The sequence below is a fragment of the Nicotiana sylvestris genome, chromosome 1 (genome assembly GCF_000393655.2).
Source record: "Nicotiana sylvestris chromosome 1, ASM39365v2, whole genome shotgun sequence".
NCBI lineage: Eukaryota > Viridiplantae > Streptophyta > Magnoliopsida > Solanales > Solanaceae > Nicotiana > Nicotiana sylvestris.
Window position 1 is genome coordinate 143,768,847 of NC_091057.1, and position 23,787 is coordinate 143,792,633.

A 23,787-nucleotide genomic window follows, 5' to 3' on the forward strand; every position below is an offset into this window, starting at 1 on the left:
TATTTTTGAATGACCACTTGTAAATCCGGTTATTTTTGAATTTCTCCCCTCTCTTAGGCCAAGAAACATATTTACATCTTTTTTCTCCTTCTTGGGGGATTTTTCATCATTCTTTCAATTTATTTTATAATAATAATAAACAACTCTTTATCTTCGTAACTTTTACTTTTAATAGTCTCAATAACTCCAATCCCTTAACACTGCTCTAGCTTTAGCAATTAAATACCATTTCCATTTATCTTTGTTGTCCTTTATTTACTTTAAAATTTAAAATTTCATTTTCATAACTCATACTCCCTTAACTTCTACTTTTAATAATATTCATAACTCTCATGCTTTTCATATTTATAACCCCCACATATTTAATTTAAAAATTAAAATACCTTATGGTACTCATCTATTTTTTCCTATATAAATTCATAACATTATTTCATGAGACTCCTACCCAAGACTACCCTTTCTATTCTTTACTTGAAATAGTAATGCTGTAATATTTACTACAACATTTGATTCATGTTTTAGTTTGGCTCGAGGAAGAAGGCTCTTGAATAATGATCGATATTGCGGGAGGGGGTGTCGACAAGAACTCGAAAAATTATACATTGATTTTGTATTTCTATTTTCTTAAGATTAAGGTCTCAAGTTGTATCTTTTCTTCTCTATTTACTTTCTCGTGTGTTCTCTTTCGCTTTATTTTCTATGAACTTTTGTTTGTCGCAAGTTTGTATTTTCGTTTGGACTCAAATTAATTACTTATGAGTTAAATTTCGTTGGAAGTCTACTAACTACTAACCAATAACAACTCATTGTGTAGAAGGGATAAATTTTAAACATTCAAATACGCCATTCATTGGATATTTCAGCAACACTTCTTATTTCTTTTAGTCAGTAAAAAGTGTTTGGGCTAAAAGTCACAGAGCAGGCGCAAGTTCTTCTTTGCTGAGCCATGGGCATGTTTGTTTCTTGTAAAATAGAAATTATTTTCTACTTGTGATTTTTATAAAATGAGTAGTAAATTGTCTTTCATTTTATTCGTATGATTGGATCATGTATTATATGTACGACAAAACCAAATAAAGTATTTGGTTTACTTTGTAACATTTGATTCTTTTTGAAGTAATGTGATAATTATCTTTCCTTTTGAAAGTTATGTTTTGATTTTCTTCTTTGAATTGCCTATTATTTGAGATAAAAACTTTTTTATTTTGCTGATAGGATAAAAATAATTGAGCAAGTATTCTGAAGTGAAGTACTCTATTCTCCTTGGAATGGAGAATTTGAGAGGGAAACTAATGAATAGAAAAGAAAAGACAAAGATGAAGGCTAAGAAGGGCCTAACGAGAAGGAATATAAAAAAGAATACGCCGCAATTTTCACATATTTCTTTTGTTTTGTTTTATTTTCTTTTCGTTATTAGTTTCTTTACTCTTATTTCATAATTCTTTTATTTGAATAGGAGAAATTTTAGCAAAGTCGATATTTTACTATCTAATTAAAAAATTATCTATTTACATGCCTCTAACATATAATTGTACTTAAAGAGTCATGTATTAACCTCTCACTTCCTCCTCATTAATTATAATATATGTAAGTGAAATTTTTTTTCTTAAAAATCCTTTCTCTTTTATTTCCTTTTATAAAAGAAAATCAGGAAAAAATACAGTTACCTAAAATTTAATTCTAATTAAAATGCTAGTATATGATTTATCAATATGTAGAATTATCTTTTATATCCATGTTAATTTAAAAAAATTATCTCTCTCATCCACTATATGTTGTTATTTTTCTTTTTTTAAAATTTAGAGATATTTCTTATAATCGCGTGAAGCGCGGAAAATTTCACTAGTTTGTATGATAAATCCGAGCCCTGCAAAGGAGAATCTATTTTTTACATCCTGCACGGACAATTCAATGACCGAATAGTTAAAGTGCAATGTGAAATGGCACAGAGCTTGAATCCATTGCTAAACCAGTTGAGTTTTCCTTACTTTTCTGTTAACTATTGTAAAAGAACATATTTCAGAAAGCATCAACTTCAGCTTTGAATGCAGATAGGAATAGGATGAGGTCGTCACTTTGTATGCCAGTTTAGTTTAAAAGAATACGTTACAGAATGACCATTTTTCATGTTTTAAGTATGTACATTATGGAATTTAATGCAAGGATTTTAAAATAATAAATCAGAGTCGAGGAGGCCCCATTGGTCCTGAACGCCCTTGTAAGCCCATTGGGCCTCTCCAACAACAGCAAAAGAAGTTAAGGCTGCACCAGTGTAAACAACACAGTTAGATAAAAATAGCACGGTATAGCCAGTTTTCGGAGTCATTCAAAAATAGTCGGCGTTTACGAAATCAATGAAAAATAGCCACTATTTTGCTGCAACAGAGACCGGTCCAGCATAATATACTGGAGTTCGGTGCACCTGTGTATGAACTCCAGCATATTATGCCGGACCGATATACTTTGCTGACTCCAGTATAATATACTTCCATCCTGCAAAAGCTGCTTAATCCAAGGAATGAGAGGATCAGATGATCTAAAATTGCTCTCGTCGCTTATGAATATGAAAGTCTTAAGTAACATTGTCTATCACTTCACTTTGTTCTAGAAATCTGATCTCGTTGGGTGGAGTGAGAGGAGAAAGAAGTAGAAAAACGCAAGTGAAATTAGATGAAAGAGAAAGCATGGTCAATGCCACTGTTTGTAGCATAATTAGCTTGAATATGCTTACCAACAGGTTAGGACAGGGTAACAACCCCCACATGCCTTGCCATGTCCAACCATTGTTGGCACTCCTGAGCCAGGTTTAGGCCTCAATTCTGGTAGCTTTCCAGGACTAGGTGCATGAGGAGGACCACCACGTCCATGGCTAAGCTGACCTTCGGTACCTCCAACAACAGGTAACTCTCCACGACTCGGTGAAGGCCCTATACCTCCAAGTTCCCCTGTCATGGCTGCAACTTCATGCATTTCTCCACCACCATGAAGTCCTTCTACGCCAAGTTGAGTCCCTTTGCCTTCATTTGTAGGTGTCCATCGGAGGATACGTGGAGCACCTCCACGTCCGCCACCCCCGAGTAGTCCTCCTGAGCCAAGTTGGGATGCAATGCCTCCACTTCCCAGTAGTCCTGCAGAGCCGAGAGGACCAAATCCAGATATAAATCCTCCATGTATTCCTCCACGTCCTCTTCCTGCCATTTTTTTTTTTTTTTAATTTTAATAGGGGAAAAGAGTAAAATCTGTTTGGTTTTATAGAAAGCAAATATAGACTAGTTATAGTTTTCCATAAGTTACACTCACTCTGCTCACCTAGGACTTAAAACTTTTGTCTGCCAATCTGTATTGCTACTAGTCAAAATGGTAAATACTGACCCCATCTTCCTTTCTTTTACGCATAAAAATTTGACAAAATTTTCTTGAAGTTTAGGTGACTAATTTCTTGGTTTACTCTCACATGTATGTTTATTACTTGGAGATGTCAATCTGCTCTTTCAGTCCTCCTCACGTTTATATTATTTGGTACAATTAGCAAGTTTGTATTCATCAAGCTATTCTTGAAAATAAATGACGAATCCGACTAAGTATTAAGACCAAAAATGGGACTAATAGGTGCAATTATTACCATTTTTGTCTTTTACGTGATCTAAAGCATATACAAGGGCATCATGAACTGCGATTTTTAAGAGCCAAAAGGAACTGTGTTGTATTTTAATACGAAAGAGAGAAGAAACAATATACTTTCACATACATTTTTCTCGCACAGAAGTAATCTAATATAGTAGTTGCGTGTGATGCTCCCTAAATATATTTCAAGATTGCCCTTTTATTTTCTTTTTAATGAATAAGTTAGAGGGTGGAAAGTTGCATTAAGGTTCATTTCGTCTTGCTACATCGTCAATGGTTGATAAGTATTTTCAGATTGAACCAACCTCAACAGGCTGGTGAAAGGGGCAATTTCCAGTTAGACTAGAAAGCAAATTTAATAATTTATGCTGAACCCAAAAAAAGAAAGGCAACATTTGTTGTTAGTATTACTGTTTCTTTTTTTTTTTTTTTTGCATATTTTGTAAAAAAGAGGTAGGAATTTGCCCTAGAGTTTACGACCAATGAGATTAAAGGACTACTTGGAAACCAATATTCTCAACCAGGGGCAGAAAAAGAATGAAAAACAACATTGAGGACCAAATCATTACAATGGGAGACATTTCGGACCTTTTTGATAATATACTCGTGATTTTTCTATACAGAAAGCGGATATGCCAAACAAACTTCCTTACACGATTCCAGCCAATCCAATAGTATCTCCTTCATCGGTCTTGGATTCAAAAGCGGGAGTTACATTTCGAGGTTTTGCTGAAGGATAAGAGTCAGAATCACCAGTTAATGAGCAGCTCAAAAACTAAATTCTTGGTTAGTATGCACAGGACAGGAGAAAAACACAAAGCATTAGATTGAAGTGCACTCACCCGAAACATTTGTGATGACATTAACGCTCTTTTGAGCAGCGAGAGCTTTTAATTTGTTTCCTGTTGCTAACAACAGGAAGCTCTTCATATGCTGTCTCTGCTCCTTGGGACTAAGAGTCTTGGTCAACGCTTCTTCAAAGGCTTGAAGATCTTGGGATGTAATGCAAGGGAGAGAAAGTAAAATCTGCAGCCGTTCAAATTTGTATGAGTTTTATCGAATAGCAGATAAAAGACGTGCATGCTTTCAGAAAGGTAAACTTCATTATGCTTGCTATTGAGGATAGAGCATAAAAACTTCACAACTAACAATGTAAGATAAGCTCAATTCCAATATATCAACAGAAAAAAAGAGAAAAGATAAGATGCAATTTTAAGAATGCCTGCAAATATATTGTTTAATGCAAGGGTGAGGCCTAGCGGTCAATGAAGTGGGTCGAGAACTATGAAGTCTCGGGTACAAATCCCAGCGGAGGCAAAAACACTAGGTGACTACTTCCCGTCAATCCAAACCTTGGAGGACAGAATGCCGGTACATGTGATGGTGAGGGTAGCAGGTACCCCGTGAAATTAGTCGAGGTGTGTGCAGTATGGTCCGGACACCACGGTTATAAAAAAGAATACATATATCTATGTAAACAGTGAGTATCTTCTGTTTCTTAATATGCCAGGGGTTAAACTTGCATGGTAATTGCCACCTTTTTGACTAATGCCATTTATCATTATTTATTTATATGAACTGTATCAAAATAATTTGTCATACCCAAAAGCTCTTGGCCTTTAAACAATATTATAGATATATATGAGGATTATTGCAAATAGATAAGCATAACCGCTGGAATTCTATTTTAAGAACATCAGACGAAAAGGAAGAAAAAAGAATTGCAATGAACATAGGTGTCAAGTGCTACAGCTAAATCTGATGCTATAAGCAACTGAAAAGAGTGGGATCCGAGTAACCTGCTGCGGTGCTGGGTGTCTATCAGCAAGATAAATGAAAATTTCGCGACAAAGACCAACTAAATCAGCACTGATGAAAGCATTTGACTCCAGAGCCAAAGCTTGTATTATAGCAGGGAACAAATCTTTACAAACAAAATCCCGAAGCTCCGCATTAGCTGTTGAAATGGCCAAGAGGATTACAGCTCCACAGAATGTAGAAACTTTAGTTACAGCTTCACCATCTGTCCATCTCAGAGCCTCTAAACTGATCTGCAAGGCTGGAAGTGCTATGCTTTTATGCATCAACACAAATCTGCACGTAAATCACAAGGTCAAGATTGAGAAGAACAGAAGAATGTAGACTAGAGGTCTACTCGTCCACAAACTAAGCAAACTTAAATTGACAACTTCCACATACCCAACCATGGAGTTAGTGGCAAATGCATCCAAGTCTTTAAGTGATGACTCATCCACTCGGTTCACATGGCCAGAATGCTCCAATGAAGGAAGTCCAGCATTGAGTGCGGATGAAGCAAAAACTGAGAGGATTGAGCACGTTTCACGAGTTAGATCTCGAAGAAGCTTTTCCTCCATTACTTCCACTTTCAAGTCTGAGCCATCAACTATGCCATGGAGATCAGGAACCTTTGCTCTACCTTCCTGTAAGAGACTAGACCATGAATAGCTAAGAGCTTGCTGAGAGTGGACAAGTAATGGGTGCAGGAGCTTTTCCAGCCATGCCTCCCACATATTGGCAGGGCAATTTTTGATCAATGGGATCAAGGTTAAATGAAGAAGCAGCCTTAAGTGCCTGAATTCCATATGTTGTATGTTCTCCATCAAGCTTAAAGCAACAGACGGAGAGTCTAAGCATTTGAACAAAGAATCCCCAATGGTTGCTGATAAGCCCAGTACATTGTACCTAAAGCCAAGAAAACTTCATTAACAAAACCAGAGCACTAAATGGAAACATGAAACTAATTCCCAAGACACAAGAGCATGGAGTAAAGGCATATATCACATGTAGAAATAGAGAGAGGCAGATCGCAGATCATAGTTTTAATAGCATACTAGAGTTTGCAGAGCATTAATGACAGATCTTATAGGCACTTTACAGACAATCAAGTGGGAAGTTAAATAGAGAAAGGAGAATTCTGGAAAACAAGACACTTCAATATATATATTCTAATTAGTACAGATACTAGTGCAGTTCAAGATGTCAATATTAATCTGCTAGCAAAAGATAATATAGCATCTACAATGTAAAATGACTAGAGATTGGCTTAAAATAATCCATACTAAGAATGCAGTGGCTTCCTAGAAAACCTAAAAAGATGTTACAAAACTTGCAAGGTAATCTTTTATTTATTTATTTATGTTCTTTTTCTTCTTTTTTTCCTGCTATTATGGAGAGGAACTGGAGATCAATCCATTTCCTGTTTCTCCCTCTCGTCTCCCTCCCTCTTTTTTTTTTGGTTGAGAAGGTAACATTTGTTGCATATATATTAATTGTATCAAAACAGGTATGGTTAACCATAATTACAAGGGGTGGTACAGGAAGATTCTTAAGTCCTTACAAGGATCCTAAAACATCAACAAAAGCTTTAAATGAGAATTGCCATGTCAACTAAGATAGAACTTCATGACAGCTTTGAAAAGATGTTATTTTCATTGTCTGTTTTAGAGATTCAGAAGAGCAGCAACATACCCACTATCTCTGATACCTTTCAGCCAGTTGCGGATATCAGCTTCATTTGGCTCAGCATAGCCTTCTCTATTCATATCTAAAGGAGATCCATCAGTAAAACTTAGAGCGCCTTTAGGCAATTTAACGTTACCTCCCCCGAAAAGACTGGCCCTTTCAACATCACTCATAGCCATTGCAGCTTTTATCTCTCCTGGTAATGCTTGATTAACAGGTGGAGACCAAAGCGAATGTATGGCACGGAGTAGCTGAAAATCAAAGACATTTACATCTTTTAACAAATCTTTACTAAGGAAATGGGTGATGCAAAACAGTTCCTAAGAACTTGCTTACTTTAAGAAGAGGAGGAAGCATCCACGAGAGGTGAGATGCCATTGGATGCAAAAAGTCAGGTGCTGGCATGGTTTGTACACTAGCATTGCCTTTCCTTAGACCACTCCGTTTAAGAGCCTTCTCAAAGAATGTAACTGTGTGGAAAATGGACCACATAAATGGTGTATCAGCACACAGTCGAATCAAACCTGTCGGATCAGAGAGATATGCATTTTGCCACTCAAGCTGTGTCCACTGTTTGCTCAATGGTTCAAGTAACCAGGCTAAAACTTCTAGCTGCTGCTGCGCCCTGCACCATTTTTGAGAACTCATAAAGGTCAAAGCCCATGATATACTAGACATACATTTGAAACCCATTAAGACCAGTAGCTACCCAGCAGCAGAAGCCATAATAAGGAATGCTTCACCCAAGAGATTGTGCTCCCCACGAAGTAGACGACCTTCCTTTTGTAAAAATGCCATAGTGTCAGCAATTCCCTGAAAAACAACAGAGAAAATGCAGTCACATTCCAAGGCAACCAAACAAGCTCATGTCCAAATGTAAAAACCAACATCTCTCACAGTCAAAACAATGACTAATACAATCATAAAGTAGTCTTGTGTAGGTAAAAACTTAGTGCAAACATAATAACTACAAAGAACCAGGAATAGAAATTCACGTGCCATTCTGTACTTCCTAGAACCTGTCCCATTATGAAAGATGAAGACTATTCCCAAAACAGTCGGATCAATTTGGAAAATAGCTAATAATACATTCAAGGCTCTCTTTTCAATTGAAATTGGTTTCCACTGTGTTGCCAGAAAACAAAACGTACACACTCCTTTTGTACCCGAGATGACAATATATCTAAAGAGTCTAAAATATTCCATATAGAAAGGCCAGATCAAGATGTGATTTGGGCTTTCAAGTGACATATTCTGCAAGGGGCATCTCTGGGAAAACTAAGATACCCTAGTCCTTTTGTCAAAAGTATGTAGCTACTCTACATATTTCTGCCCAGATCATAAAATGTCAGTGCACATGTTCGAAACTTGTTCAAGTCAAAGGCACAACACTACAGCAATTAAAGGAACTGACTTGAAAATTTGGTAAAGCAAGTGCCATGTCGAATTAATGAGAACGAGTGTAACTTACTCTCATGTGAGGCAAAATGCTCTGGTCTGCAGCTTTTGCAATCCGGATGAATGATGTGCAAATCTGCAATCTCGCATGTCGAGAAGCGCTTGTAGCAGGATCCTGCCAATTTTACTCAATAGTTGTCATGGTGGTTGTTTTGGACGGAAAATAAGATCACACTATTAAATAAATAGAATGGTATACGGTAGTTGACCTTGACAACAAAGGGTTGTGAGGTCAGAAGCTCGAACAACTTATTAATTACACTGCCAACGGCATCTGGATTATACTTCAGAAAGGGTCCTAGGGCATCTAAGTAGTGCCCGAGAACTTCTACAAGTGCTGGTTCAGTCCATTTCAAAGAAAGAAGTTGTTGAAGCAGACCTTCAGTTCACAGTAACCCGACTTCTCAGGATAAGAAGAAAGCTAAGTAAAAAAACTTCTAAAAATGAGGTGGAAATCACAGCAAACCTTCAAACATTCTGCACAATGACTGTTGAACTTCAGAATTGCTCCTCGCAGTTTCACTTGATCCATCAAACACGGCGTTTACAACATTTTCTAAAGCCAACTGCATGCTCTCAAGTACAACCAATTCCTGAATTAACGAAGGATGTGAGAGATTTGAAAAAGGAAAAATAAGGGACATTGTTAGCTATTACAAGTTCAAGACAATTGTTTGTGAACCAACCTGAGCAGGATAAGGAACAAGGAAGAGACTCTTAATAATAGTCATAATTCTCTCACAAACTTTAGCAGCAGCTACCATAGGCTTGGCGGCTGCAACAAAACGGATCAACTCCAACTGCAGTTCATGATTGAGCAAAGTAAGTAAGAGAGTGACTCAATATTATGCACATTTACCGCTGAAAGGTACAGTTACACATAGCTAGGCAAATCACGAAATATAACTAGTTCTGAAGGAGCAATTGTCAAGTAAATAGCAATTATGTGTTAGATTAACTAGAATATTAAGAAAATGAATAGAGGTTTCTTAGAGTTTTTTTTTACATGGAAAAGACTTTATCAATGGTCTGAAGCTCCATGAAGTGTTAACTAGCGAGTGATTATGGAGTCTACATGCGATTTTACAACTCTGTAGTAGGGCTAAAGTATTTTAGGCTATTGGTTTAGATTTCATCCCATCAAAGGATTGGACACAGCAATTACTTTGATAGCTACATGCATAGCTAACCATTCAATTAATATTTGTTTTTTCCAAGATCCATAAGTTGAATAATCACCGAACAAAAATAGTTGTATTGGTGATGCTTTCTCACCCAACATGATTGTTTTGCAGAAGAAAATAATCTTTCTCATAACTGATGCTTTCAAGAATATAAAACTAGTCAATTATAATTTGAAGATACTAGAAGTTGTATCCTTCATGTTAAGAGGACAAGCGCAAGTATGAAAGGAGAACGTCAACACACTTGGAGTAGATACTTCTCTCTGAATGCAATAATAATCTCTTTTCTCAACTAAAGCATTTTTAACTTCAAAAGGAAGGAAGATGGCTTCTATTCAAACATCAAGTTGTAGATATATTGTTTACCAATCATGAGCAGAATAACAATAGTCATAGTTTAAGCAATTCCTGTAAAACCTTGATGCATGGTACCTATCACTTCCTTCCCTCTTTTGAAAAGGAGAAAATCTTTAGAAACGAAAAGTGTCATTGTTCCTAATCATTTCCTGCCGTTTGCCACCAAAGTTTTAGAATCATTTGGAAACAGAAAACACCGAAAATTTGAAAGGAGCCACAGGAATATACCAGCCTCGAACGGTACTGGCTGAAATCTCCTTTGCCCTCAAAATCATCGCTCCACAACTCTAATGTCCCACCAGAAAGCGATGTTCCAGGATTAACTTTTTCCTTCTTCAGTAATCGCTGGAAAGATACATCCAATATAGAACTGCAGATTTCATCATTTACTAAAGCCAATATCTTGCTTTTCTCAGTATCATGTCCTGATCCCACTGCGGGATTGGTAGCTGAGTTCTCCACAGACCCAATAATCTTTGGCTTTGACAGCAAATCTCTCATAAGCGTCTACCAAGGGAAAAAATGTGAAAGAAGGTCATAAGAAACATAAGTTGTACAAAGATTTCATGCACATCAGTGACAAATAAACTTGGGGTACCCACCAGCCAAAATGGTAGAGATTGAAAATGAAGTGCAAGCTTCTGGTGCTTGAAAAATCCGAGAATCTGAGAAGTACTGAGAAGTTAGATTAGCAATGAATTAAAAATTTAGAAATTTGTAGAAAATAAATTAATAAAATGAGCTGTGATAAACACGCATAGTCAAGAGATGCATAAAACAAAATCATTCAAAAAAATGACATGCTACACATCCTGGATATCATTCAGACTACCAATCATACTTGAGTCTCCTTTTTAAGGTAAATAATTCTATTAAAGATGAGGAGATCTCCCATAGACAAGTGGTATACCAAAAAGTACAAGATCAACAAAAACATATAATTCTCTACTAAAGACACCCATCTTCTGTATAACTTGGAACCTCGTGGGTGCAGCAGAGGCTCATCCTCAACTGTATAAAGTCTTTCTCATTCCCTTCAAAGGCTCTAATATTTTGCTCTCCCCATACTACCCACAAGTGTGCTAGTGGAGCAATCTCCCATGCCCTGCTTCTTCTCTTCCTCTGTTAAAAGTGCAGTTAAATAGTGCCTCCTTCAAGCTCCCCAGCATTGGCAATTGTAACCCAAACCATCTCAAAAATTTCCGGCACAGACGTGTAGCTACATGACAACGTAAAAGAAGATAAACCCACCATACTTGAGTCCCCTAAGATTCCATACTTTCTTATTAAACAAAAGTTTCTGTTTTTCTTTTTATTTCCTTTTTATTTTTGGGCGGGAGAACCAAAAGAATTTTCACTTGAAAAGAAACCAATGTATGATATAGGACAAGAAGGTAACTGTTATTCATGTCAAAAGATATACATATCAAATTCTTTAGATCGCACTGTCAATGGTGAAAAATGGTAACCCTAAAGTAAACCTGCAGCCTTACACCATATCCCAATCTATCCGACTAACTTGTTGCACGAGAACCTAGCATCATTCTGCTGGAAGATAAGATGACAATGCTTCACTATCTTAAACAGACCTATAGTTCTCTATTCGACATTATTGATACCTAGCGTTCCAATCATCGAAGACGGGGAAACACTCTATGAATTCCTTCAATTGTATAAGAATAGGTTGTCCTCTCTGCTAAAAAATTCAAAGATGTTATTTTCTATGAATAATTTTTAAGAATATTATTGAAATTCCATAACAACCATAACCCCTCTTGCCTCACGAAATTACCCTCCAAGTTAACCCCACACCTAAGTGATCTCAAGCTTAAGCCCATGTTTGAACACCAGCTCGGTGGAACCAGTAGATATTTGGTTGTTTGGCAAGATAATGTATACGATTCCAAAAGCAACAACAACAACAACAACTCAGTGAAATCCCACTAGTGGGGTCTGGGGAGGGTAGTATGTGGGGAGGGTAGTATGTACGCAGACCTTACCCCTACCCGAAGGGGTAGAAAGGTTGTTTTCGAAAGACCCTCGGTTCAAGAAGACAAAAAGACAAAAGGAGACAATATCAGTATTATCACAGAAATCATAAGAAAATATAAGAAAAACAGGAACAACATAAAATCCATAAGAAAGCTGCAAAACAAAAGCGATAACTAGTAAATAGGTCTGGAAATAAAAAAAGAAACAGAAAGACACGCCATTGCCACCCGCTACCTAGACAAAACCCTACAAGACTACTCTAGCAACGGAACGAACTAGTGCAAGACCCAACTACCTCCTAACCTACAACCATAATACTCGACCTCCACATCTTCCTATCAAGTGCCATGTCCTCGGAAATCTGAAGTCTCGCCATGTCCTGCCTGATCACCCCTCCCCAATACTTCTTAGGCCGCCCTCTACCTCTTCTCATACCCTCCACAACTAGCCGCTCATACCTCCTTACCGGAGCATCTGGGCTTCTCCTCTGTATATGCTCGAACCATCTGAGTCTCGCTTCCCGCATCTTGTCATCAATGGGAGCCACACGCACCTTCTCCCGAATATCATCATTCCTAATCTTGTCCATCCTAGTGTGCCCGCACATCCACCTCAACATCCTCATTTCAGCTACTTTCATCTTCTGGATATGTGAGTTCTTAACAGGCCAACACTCAGCCCCTTACATCATGGTCGGTCTAACTACCGCTTTATAAAGCTTACCTTTGAGTATCGGTGGCACTCGCTTGTCACACAGGACACCAGATGCTAACCTCCACTTCATCCATCCTACCCCAATACGGTGTGTGGCATCCTCGTCGATCTCCCATCCTCCCTGAATAACCAACCCAAGGTACTTGAAGCTACATCTACTAGGGATGACCTGTGAGTCAAGCCTCACATCCACGCCTACTTCTCCCGACTCAACGCTTAACTTACACTCCAGGTATTCCGTCTTCGTCCTACTCAGCTTGAAACCCTTAGACTCAAGAGCATGTCTCCAAACCTCCAGCCTCTCGTTAACACCGGTACGCGACTCATCAATCAGAACTATGTCATCGGCGAATAGCATGCACCATGGCACCTCCCCTTGAATATGGTGTGTCAGCGCGTCCATCACCAGAGCGAATAAGAACGGACTGAGCGCAGAGCCTTGGTGTAACCCCATAACAACTGAAAAATGCTCAGAGTCACCTCCCACTGTCCTTACCCGAGTCTTAGCCCCATCGTACATGTCTTTAATCGCCATAATGTAGGGAACCGACACACCTTTTACCTCCAAGCATCTCCAAAGAACTTCCCTAGTAACCTTGTCATATGCTTTCTCTAAGTCAATAAACATCATGTGCAGTTCCTTCTACCTATCTCTGTACTGTTCCACCAACCGCCTAACAAGGTGTATAGCTTCTGTAGTAGAACGACCCGGCATGAACCCGAACTGGTTGTCGGATATAGACACCGACATCCTCACCCTCCACCCTCTCCCACACTTTCATAGTGTGACTAAGCAATTTGATACCCCTATAATGGTTGCAACTCTGGATATCATCTTTGTTCTTATACAGTGAAACCATCGTACTCCACCTCCACTCATCCGGCATCCTCTTTGCCTTAAAAATAACATTGAACAACCCAGTCAACCAGAAGATGATCCAGAATTGTGAAGCCAAACCAAGTTCTACCCCACCCCCCACCCGCTACCAAAAGAAAGTGAGAACAGATAAAGGAAATTGAAACTGAGGTCCCAATGAGTTCAAGTTATGTTGAAGTCAGAGTAAAATATAAGAAACAACTAATCACCTGTTGAAGGTAAAACGATAGAACTGAACTATCACCAGCTATACATTGCAAGTTGTAAGAACCCAAAGCAACCATGCTCTCACATATGTACTCAGCAAACTCAAGTTCATTGTCATCAATGACTGAACCAGAGTCAGATTTTTGCAAGAAGTCTCCAGAGACTTTCATCAAAATCTGAAAAATGTTACTCATCACAGAATCAAACTCGACAGCAGCATCAGTTGGTCTTTTCCTGGAAGTAGTTTCAGGAAATAACTTATAAATGCTTGACCTAAACATGTATGTTCACATAGTACCAGATAGCATTAGTGCAACATACCTCAGAGAAACAAGCTTGAAGAATTCGCATGCATGAAGACGGAAGTCCGGTGAGGAGAGCAAGATTCCACAGCTATTTGAAAAAGAGGAATAAATACACTATTGCCAAACTCATACTCCCTCCGTTTCAATTTATGTGAACCCATTTGACTGGGCACGGAGTTTAAGAAAAGAGAGAAGACTTTTGAACTTGTGGTGTAAAATGAAGCACATATATTTTGTGTGGCTATAAATCATTGCATAAAGGTAAATTGTTTCCAAATAGGGAAAGAGGTCATTCTTTTTGGCACAGACTAAAAAGGAAATAGGTTCACATAAATTGAAACGGAGTGAGTATTATTCACTCTGCAAGTGCGGAGAACATACCCATGTATTATTCCATGTTTTGCAAGATCTGGCAAGGGAGCCCATTCAGCATATGCATTAACAGCATTTAGAGTGGCAGTTACAGCTGCAGCATGCTGTCTTGCAACTTCTAATTGTTGTCTTCCTGCTTCAGTTAGTGCAGCTCCAAAGTGCCTTTCTAGTAACTGGTTATGGAAAAAAGAGTTAGAATGATGCAAGAATATCCCAACTGCACAAAAAGTCCCAGCCAAAGACTTACACTATACAGTAAGGGAAAAATCTCAGGCAAAGAGTCAGTAAGTCCACGTAATAATAGCCTACGGCGATCACCTGAATCAACAAAAAAGGTACCAGGTAATAAGAAAATGGATATAATTAAGATATCAAGCTTTTTTCCAGCATAAAACACACACTACGTTCAATAACATTCTACACTCCGCCTATATGACAGTCCCAAGCCAGGGTAAAGGTGAAAGGTTACCGTAGGTTATTTGTCACTGTAAAAAGAGTCAAACTATGATTAATCCTTTTAATACAATATCGATGTGCAGGATATGGAGCAGAATGGATACAGAGCATTCATATTGCCGACACTAGTTTTGCTATTGGCATGCAGCGGAAATGAGTTGAGCTACAACATCCTAAATATTGAACACCATGTCTCACCCACCTAAGCACCCCAATCAAGGAAATAACAGTACTATGTAGTCTGCCTCTTTTACTTGCAAGAACTAAGTTGCTGAATATGTATTCAGTTCACAGGATAGCACAGACCTTCTAAATCTTCGTTATGGACAGTAATATCTTCAGGAAGCCACCTTAGCATCATTGATACCAGTTCTGCCTGCAAGGAGAAAGAAAATCCAGCTGCATTAACTGAGGCAGACCTCAAATAAGTGTGAAAAAGATATGCTACAGAAACAAGCAGGAAAAAGACGAAACTTACGTGTGCAGGACCCTTGTTAGCAAGAGATACTAGAGATGGAAAAAGCTCCTGCCACAAACTTAAGCCTTCTCTCCTAACTATCTGAAACAAGTACAATTGATTGATCCTAAGAACTATATACTGACCAAAATTAAAATTTAAAGAGAGAGAGAGAGGGAGGGGAGGGAGGGAGGGAGGGAGGGAGGAAGAAACAGCAGAATACCTCGGCAACAAGAGCCGATGTCTGACTTTTCAAAGCCCATTCTTCAATGGAATTTGTAATTTCAGACATCAAATCAACAGCTACACTTGCAAAGTTCCTTCGCTCGTCAGGGTTTAACTCGTCCCATCGCAACCGCACCAAATGCTACAAAATTAATTAAAACTTGAGAACAAGGATAGAAGGAGCTCAATGTTTAAGTCCTGCAGGCAATACTTGGACATATAAATCACAGAGTGGACTTGTATGAAATTTCAACAAGAAGAGCGTAAAGGACACTTGAGTCGACATTTCCAATCCTTATATATAAGGATAAGTGGCAAGCCTTCTTTGCAGAATTCAATCACAAAAATATTGAAGCAAAGAAACTCTGCCTTTTTCTTCTAGATTTGGTGTTTGTTGTCAAGTACTTTATGCTCACTTAGGACAGGACATTATGATTTCCCCAGCAGCTAATCTTTGTCCTCTGTTCTACGGACAGGTGGGCTTAAATTTTCTGGAGAAGGATATCATGAGTATAAAGGGGGGATAGGGCATAGTGGAGCTTTAAAACCTTATTTATTCACCTCTGTATAGAAGACAAAAGCTAATTACCAGAGTCTTTTTCTCTTTCCTTGAACAATAGAAGGTTAAAAGCGTAACTTTGTAAATCTGCGTCCACTTTTGAATAAAGAGAATGAATCCCTTTAATTCATTATTGAAGAATGTTACTAATAGAAATTAAGTTCTACCTTTTTTAATCTCCAGGAAGAAAAAAAATAGACAAACACTGTGAAAAGAAAAGCTAAAAAGATTACCTGTTAAGGATTGTAGCTCAAAAATAACAATATAGAACAAGGAAAAACAAGTTAAGAGATATAGAGAGAAAGAGAGCAGGAAGAGATTTTTTTCTTCAATTGTGTGTATTTTCCTATCTATTACAAGGCCTTTATATAGGCATAAAAAGTGAAGAAAATATGTCATTGAATATGTCATTGAACATACAAAATATATCATTGAATATGTCATTAAGCATTTGAGACGAAGATCATGGAAGAAGAGTAGACATCCACCATAATGTGATATTTATCACAACATTACCCACTTTTTTGGCTGGCCTAACTAAAGATAAAAAGCTAAGAAACTAAATGCAGAGTTATCATAATGTAACCTGGAGCATCTTATAGGCTTGTAGTCGTATTTCTGAAGACCAATCTTTCCTTACTAAAATAAATGATGTGCTCGCCAAGATACGTACATCCCCTGCTTTTATCTGCAAAAGATATAGAAAGTTATCAGCAACATAAATGCTAAAATAAGGAATAAAAATAGAATTCAGCCATAATGGTGTTGTGATAGTAATAATTAGGGAGATCAATGGATGGATTAGGGAAGAGTAATCCGCTTTGAGACTATATTTGCGTACCCTAGTTAACAATGAGCTAACCAACAGCAAATAGGACTGACTTCGTGGCTCATGTCATTAGCCAATGATATTGTATTAATTGACAAAAATAGCAAAAGAGTCAACAAAAAACTATAACTTTGAGGAGCAATCTAGAGAGATAGGTTTTAGGATAAATAAAAGTACGATGGAGAATCGGGGCTACAAGATTAGCCTCCATGAGAAGAACAAAAGTGCAGTGAGATATGATGGGATTGTAGTGCCTAAATACAAAAAATGCCTCAATATTTAGATTTAGCCTTCGACAAAAAGATATTTAGATTCAATCTTCTAAGAGAATGGCATGACAGATAAAGATGTAACGCAAAATCAAAATAGGATGGTTAAAATCATAAAATGAAGGATTGCATCAAGAGCATTATGTGATAGGAAGATACCAAACAAAAAGAAAATAATGAAAATTAACTTATGTAGAATGTTTACAAGCCTAGCAATGTTATATGGAAGTGAATGTTGTCCCCTATGATCCAGCATATGGATATGAGTATTGTAGAAATGCATACATCGTGAATTAATAAAAGATTGAACAAAATCATAAATGATCATATCATACGTAGGGTGCAAGATAAGATAAGGTATAGTTGAGTAAGATGGTTCGGTCATATGGTATATAGACCTCTAAACACACCAATCAATAAGTACCATGATGATTGAATTTGCTCAAAGGATACGAGATAAACTTAAAATCATATGAATGGAAGGTATCTCAAAAGTCTTGTAACCTCTAGTAATTAATGTAGATTGACAAAACAGAGAACACGAAAGCCAATGATCCATATAGGCAATACCAGACCAATTGTGATTAAGGCTAAGTTGTTGTTATCACACTTACATTAGGCCCAAGTACAGATAAGTGAAAGAGTTAGAGAATATCTAATTTGCCTATAAACGGAAGTTGTTTACCAGTATTGGAATGAAATAAACTCGAAAATAGAGGAAGAAATATAGAGGATTTGATAAAGACAACGCTAACTAGTTTGGAATTGAGCATAGCTGATTGATTGATATTGGGAGAAAAAAGGAGACCAATAGGGGCCAATGAGAGAATCAATATATTCACCAATACAGACATACATCCTACCCAAATCTCATTTTGAGAACCATCCATCCCACAAAGTGGCCTTAGAAGTTCCATATCAATTGCTTTACAACTCTTTTTCCTCCCGGAAAACTGCAAGGTATATCTTACAATACCCAAAATGACTATTTTTAATGAAATTTCAACTGCATCAAAAGCAAACTCGTTTCTCTTGTTATCTAGTGAAATCCCATGAAATGGAACTGACTCTATCAGCAAAACTCATTTACCTATTTTAGCATGATTTGCACTTACTCATATTCAGTAACTCATAAGACTCTACAAACCCATATAATCGTTTTCAAAATATTCAAAAATGAAAAGGCCATTGGAAAAATATCATAATTCCAATATTTTGAAGCTACATAAATAAAATAATAAATATATGCAGTTGAAACACCCCAATATCAGAGGCCTACAAATAACTCGAGTAAGAAAAAGGAAAGTACAAGAAAAGTGATCAAAAACCACCCTTCCTTCCTCCCTTCCACATGAACCTAAACCCCTCAGCAGAACCCTAATACTCAAAGATCAAACTGCTGTTTCCAATACTCATATTCAAGCCTTTTTTAGATGAAGTAAATTATTAAAGCCAACCAATTTCTATCAGCAAAACTCCCTATATCGTTTAGCAGGAATTGCCTTTTCATAGTCAGTAGCTCAATAAACCAGAAGCTCACCAAAACCCTACCTTTTCTTCAAAAAAATCAATGCAATATGGTGAAACTACAACCCACAGACACATATAAACATTTAGCAAGTAAACACCCCAACTCTTTCAGAAGACTTCATACAACTCAAAAAGGGTGATCAAGAATCACAGTTTCTCCTCCCTTTAACAAAAACATCATGGCTCAAAAATCAAGATGGTAATTTTGAAAACTCAAAATCAAGATTCCATTAAAAATCAAACTTTTTAATACCCAATTCAAATGGAGCAAATAATCAATTAAAACAAACCCATTACTTTCACGAAATTCAAATACAACAAAGTAGGTTGTGGTTAAAAAAATGAACTATGAGATACTTACGGATTCTAAATAGGAATAAGCGGCTTTACGAGCATCAGGAGAAGAGTTCCAATCAAGGGCAGCCACAATAGCACGAGCTACATTGCTTGCTACGCCATTTTCCTCCATCTTTTTTAGCTGTTAATTAATGCTTCAATAGATTCTTGAAGTTATACAGTATTCAGCTTTGAAAAGGGTTTCAAAAAAACTTGAAAAAGGGTTTTCGCAAATATGTCAGTTACTTGCACTCTGCGATGGTGGACAGAGTGGGGAGAGAGGAAAGGTGCTGAGTAATTTTGGGGATTCTTTTTCTTTCTCCTTTGGTTTGAATTGTTTACTCAGGTCCTCCCATTGTTTTCTATTTTCTTCTTCTCCCCTTAATATTAAGAATCTTCTCATGATTTGCTCTTTAACTTTCTTATATATTTGAATCTAGTACTACTATTTTTTATAACGTTTAATAACTCTTTTCCTTTTTCATGTAAAATATAATAATGTTATTGACGTTTGCTTCATAATTTTATTTTTTTCATAATTAATGTAATGAATGCATTTACAATTCATATGACACAAAATGAACTTCATTTTAATTGTTAGAAATGAATAAATATTTTTAATTTATACAAAAATATTGCATATCTGTATTTTAACTTTTACATTATTAATTCCTGCATAATTGATTTACTTCTAAACCACACAAAAGTATTATGATGTACTAGCTAACGTATCGCTACAGGTTTTTATTGCAATAAATAATAAAAGAGTGTGATCTTATGCCGGCATTTAGGCTTTTTTCTTGTTTTTCAAAACTTGGTTGAGTAGCCAAACAGACACTTACAATTGCACGAGATTGTGTTAACAATCCCCAGCTTTAGAGTTATTATTCAAACAAATCTACTAGTTTAAATATATCGGATTATTGACTAAGCTTATGTAATATTACTATGACTGAGTTGAATAAAAACTACGAATTTCTAAGTCATATGATATTTTTTTTCATAAGAAGTAAATATAAATAAATACCCTCTGTGTCTCATTTTAAGAAATAAAGGAAGATGTTCTCATATAAGATAAATATATGTAAGGTACCGAAATTGCTCTTGCTAATAAATTAAATGAGTGGTGTTGAGATCCATATATTTTTTATTTATTTTTTCTATTATCTAGCTATATTTATATTTATACTATATTAAAAGCACGAATGCCTTTAACGAAATGAACTTTATTACCCTATAAAAAAAATTATATTGGATATAATTATAATTTAAATTACTTTCCTAATATTTAGGACATTTAAATCACCTAATATTTTGGTTATTAAATATTTCCTTAGTGAACTAAATAAGAAATCCTACTTTTTAGACTCTAGCTATCATAACATATTGAAAGACGTTAATCTATATGGTTTTATGAGTCCCAAAGAAATAAGAAAGGCAAGAGTTAGTGCCTAAAAAAAATCAAACTGAATTCAAATATCAACTTATCTTCACTAAATATAATATAAGATAGAGGAAGTTGTTGTATATCCTCTTTTTGTAGACGTATAATAAATGGTCTAAAAATATCTATCATTTCTTTTAATTATGAAATAAATAATTAAGTTTTTGAATTAACTAATTAGCAAATGAATCCAATTTAATTATTTCTAAATTTATCATATAAATAAAATTATTTTTCAAGTTGACAAAACCCTTACGACAAGAAGAATATTGAGCAAAATCAATTATAGGATAGTATAAAAAAGCCAAATTAATAAATTTTAACCAACTAGGATAAAGTAATAGAATATAAATGAATTGTCATTTGCATTTGGTCCAACAAAGAAACATCTCATTATATTATTTGTTATATTAAGTTATAATGTAAAATATTAACTTAATAATTATGCTTATTTTTTAAATTTTACATTGTCATTATTAATTTTTTCATTTCCAATATTTACATTTCCAATCTCTAAAAACCAAAAGATTCAATCTTCAATTTATGTTATTTAATAAATTGTCACGACCCGGATTTCCCACCATCGGGTGTCATGATGGCGCCTACTATCGGAGCTAGGCAAGCCAAATATTCAAAATACCTTTTCTGCTTTCTTTCAAACAATATAATAAACGAGAGAAAATCTAAGCGGAAGACTTTAAATCAAAAGCAACTGAAAAACAAAAGTGCGGAAGTTTAATACACATCACTACCCAAGGTCTGGTGTCACTAGCTCACGGACTATTACAGAATACTACAAACAATATCTGAAAAGGAAATACATCATGTTTGTCTGATACAAGATGAACAAACGAAAAAAACATGGAAAGGGACTTCGGCCTGCGAACGCCAGCTAAGCTACCTCGAGAGTCCCTGGACTGAAGATAGCTCCCAGAAGTCCTACTGCTGCGGTCCGTAAGCTGCTCCCTGATCTGTGCACCAAAAATGCACAGAGTGTAGCATCAGCACAACCGACCCCATGTGCTGGTAAGTGTCTGGCCTAACCCCGGCGAAGTAGTGACGAGGCTAGACAGTACTTACCACAATTAACCTGTACAGATATATATACAACAAGTGCAAGAAAACAATAACAAGATAATACAAAGTAAAGTTGGGAGGGGACATGCTATCGGGGAGTAACAGATAAAAATGAAATATCGGAAATAAGCAGAAAAGACTCCGGCTCCCATGATGTATATATATATATATATATATATATATAAGTGGGCGGCGTGCCACACGGTCCTATAATATCATATATAAGTGGACGGCGTGCCACACGATCCCATAATATCATATATATATATATATATATAAGTGGACGGCGTGCCACACGATCCCATAATATCATATATAAGTGGACGGCATGCCACACGATCCCAATTCATCTTTATCACAGTGCACAATATGTCATCGGCAACAGAGGCCAATAACCAAGTGGACGGCGTGCCACACGATCCCATAATATCATATATAAGTGGACGGCGTGCCACACGATCCCAATTCATCTTTATCACAGTGCACAATATGTCACCGGCAACAGAGGCCAATAACCAAGTGGACGGCGTGCCACACGATCCCATAATATCATATATAAGTGGACGGCGTGCCACACGATCCCACAATATAGTTCATAATATCTGACTTCATATAGTAGACCCCTTCAGGGGAGAATAACAACTCAATACCTTTAACCCGGCGAGGGTACAACTAACAGCCCAAAATATTCCGACAAGGGAGAATATATATATCAGTCTACACATCCCGGCAAGGGAATATTCACAACACATTCTCCTTTTAAATCATTCTTCCTCAATCGTTCACATTATATGAAACTTATCAAATAAACAAGGAGCTTGTGTCACATTATTCGAATTAAAAGCAATCAAGACTCACGGTCATGCTAGACTCCAGTGCATAGATAACCGTCACCATGCCTATACACCGTACTCCACATTAGCAAGTAGCAAATATCATCCTAATCATATTCCATCAAGCCAAAGTTAGAACAAACACTTACCTCAAATGCTTCAAACTCAACTCACGCTTCTAGTATAGCTTTACCTCTTGATTCCACCACCAATCCGCTCGGATCTAGTCATAAGTTACTTAATCACATTAATAATTACTAAATGAATCATCCCCAATGCATGAAAATAGATTTTTCAAGGTTTTTCCCAAAAAGGTCAAAAATACCCCCGGACCCACGTGGTCGAAACTCGAGGTTCGGACCAAAACCCGGTTACCCATTCCCCCACGAATCCAAATATATGATTTATTTTTAAATCGGACCCCAAATTGAGGTCCAACTTCTCAATTTGTAGAAAACCTAGATTCTACCCAAAACACCCAATTTTCCCCATGAAAATCTTTGATTTGAAGTTGAAATTATATTAAAAGATGTTAAGGGATAAAGAAATTAAGTTAGAAATCACTTACCAATCGTTTTGGAGAAGAAAAGTTATTTGGAAAATCGCCTCTTAGGTTTTGGGTTTTTTGAAAATTGAAAAATGACTGAGATTTCCGAACTTGTATACCTTTCTGAGGACCTGGCACGGACCACACAAAAATATGTTGCGGCCGCGCCGAGTGGGAGAAAAGTGGGGCTTCTATGAACCCTTCCAGCGCGGACCGCACTGTTTTGGTGCGCGGCCGCGCTGGCTAACCTGAAACCCTAGCCCTCATACTCAGCCACACGGACCGCACAAAAATGCATCGCGGCCGCGCGGCTCCAGCGCGGACCGCGCGGAAATGACCGCGGCTGCGCTGGTGTCTGCAACACTTGAACCTGCATTTTCTTAAGTCCAAGACCTCCCGGGCCCCATTCAAAACTCACCCGAGCCCTCGGGGCTCCAAACCAAACATGCACACAACCTTAAAAACATCTTACGGACTTACTCGTGCGATCAAATCGCCAAAATAACATCATATACATAGGATCAAGCCTCAAACACATGATTTTCTTTTCTTCAACTTTCATAACTCAAATTCTCCATTTTTAGTCCGAAACACGTCATATGACGTCCGTTTTTAGCCAAACTTTACAGATAGTGCTTAACACATATTTAAG

The 23,787-nt window shown here is 37.0% G+C and overlaps 2 protein-coding genes across 3 annotated transcripts; both read right to left on the bottom strand.

Annotated features, from left to right (window-relative positions):
- Positions 1 to 2,057: 2,057 nt before the first annotated feature.
- Positions 2,058 to 3,198, bottom strand: LOC104231448 (uncharacterized). Its single transcript, XM_009784447.2, has 2 exons — positions 2,732 to 3,198; positions 2,058 to 2,262 (listed from the first exon to the last, which is right to left on the bottom strand). Exons 1-2 carry the CDS (start codon positions 3,196 to 3,198, stop codon positions 2,181 to 2,183), a joined length of 549 nt encoding a protein of 182 aa, XP_009782749.1. The 3' UTR covers positions 2,058 to 2,180.
- An 898-nt stretch (positions 3,199 to 4,096) lies between these two features.
- Positions 4,097 to 19,597, bottom strand: LOC104231449 (protein HASTY 1). 2 transcript variants are annotated; one of them, XM_009784448.2, is made up of 22 exons: positions 19,260 to 19,597; positions 16,857 to 16,958; positions 15,710 to 15,853; positions 15,508 to 15,588; positions 15,336 to 15,405; positions 14,821 to 14,891; positions 14,583 to 14,746; positions 14,218 to 14,289; positions 13,899 to 14,130; positions 10,709 to 10,771; positions 10,335 to 10,613; positions 9,252 to 9,365; positions 9,032 to 9,158; positions 8,775 to 8,944; positions 8,579 to 8,680; positions 7,817 to 7,920; positions 7,444 to 7,732; positions 7,114 to 7,358; positions 5,824 to 6,327; positions 5,424 to 5,718; positions 4,467 to 4,650; positions 4,097 to 4,353 (listed from the first exon to the last, which is right to left on the bottom strand). In XM_009784448.2, the coding sequence occupies exons 1-22, from the start codon at positions 19,365 to 19,367 to the stop codon at positions 4,274 to 4,276; spliced, it is 3,600 nt and encodes a 1,199-aa protein (XP_009782750.1). In that variant the 5' UTR covers positions 19,368 to 19,597; the 3' UTR covers positions 4,097 to 4,273. The 2 variants fall into 2 exon arrangements, with proteins under 2 accessions (XP_009782750.1, XP_009782751.1); XM_009784449.2 differs by lacking the exon at positions 19,260 to 19,597 and having other exon boundaries at positions 15,508 to 15,584.
- Positions 19,598 to 23,787: the final 4,190 nt, after the last annotated feature.

Coding starts and splice junctions, on each gene's coding strand:
- LOC104231448 (XM_009784447.2), bottom strand. CDS start 3,198: ATGGCAGGAAGAGGACGTGGAGGAATACATGGAGGATTTATATCTGGA. Junction 2,263..2,731: donor TACCCTGTCCTAACCTGTTG/GTAAGCATATTC, acceptor ACACTGGTGCAG/CCTTAACTTCTTTTGCTGTT.
- LOC104231449 (XM_009784448.2), bottom strand. CDS start 19,367: ATGGAGGAAAATGGCGTAGCAAGCAATGTAGCTCGTGCTATTGTGGCT. Junction 7,921..8,578: donor GCATTTTGCCTCACATGAGA/GTAAGTTACACT, acceptor GTTGTTTTTCAG/GGAATTGCTGACACTATGGC. Junction 5,719..5,823: donor GCCACTAACTCCATGGTTGG/GTATGTGGAAGT, acceptor ATTTACGTGCAG/ATTTGTGTTGATGCATAAAA.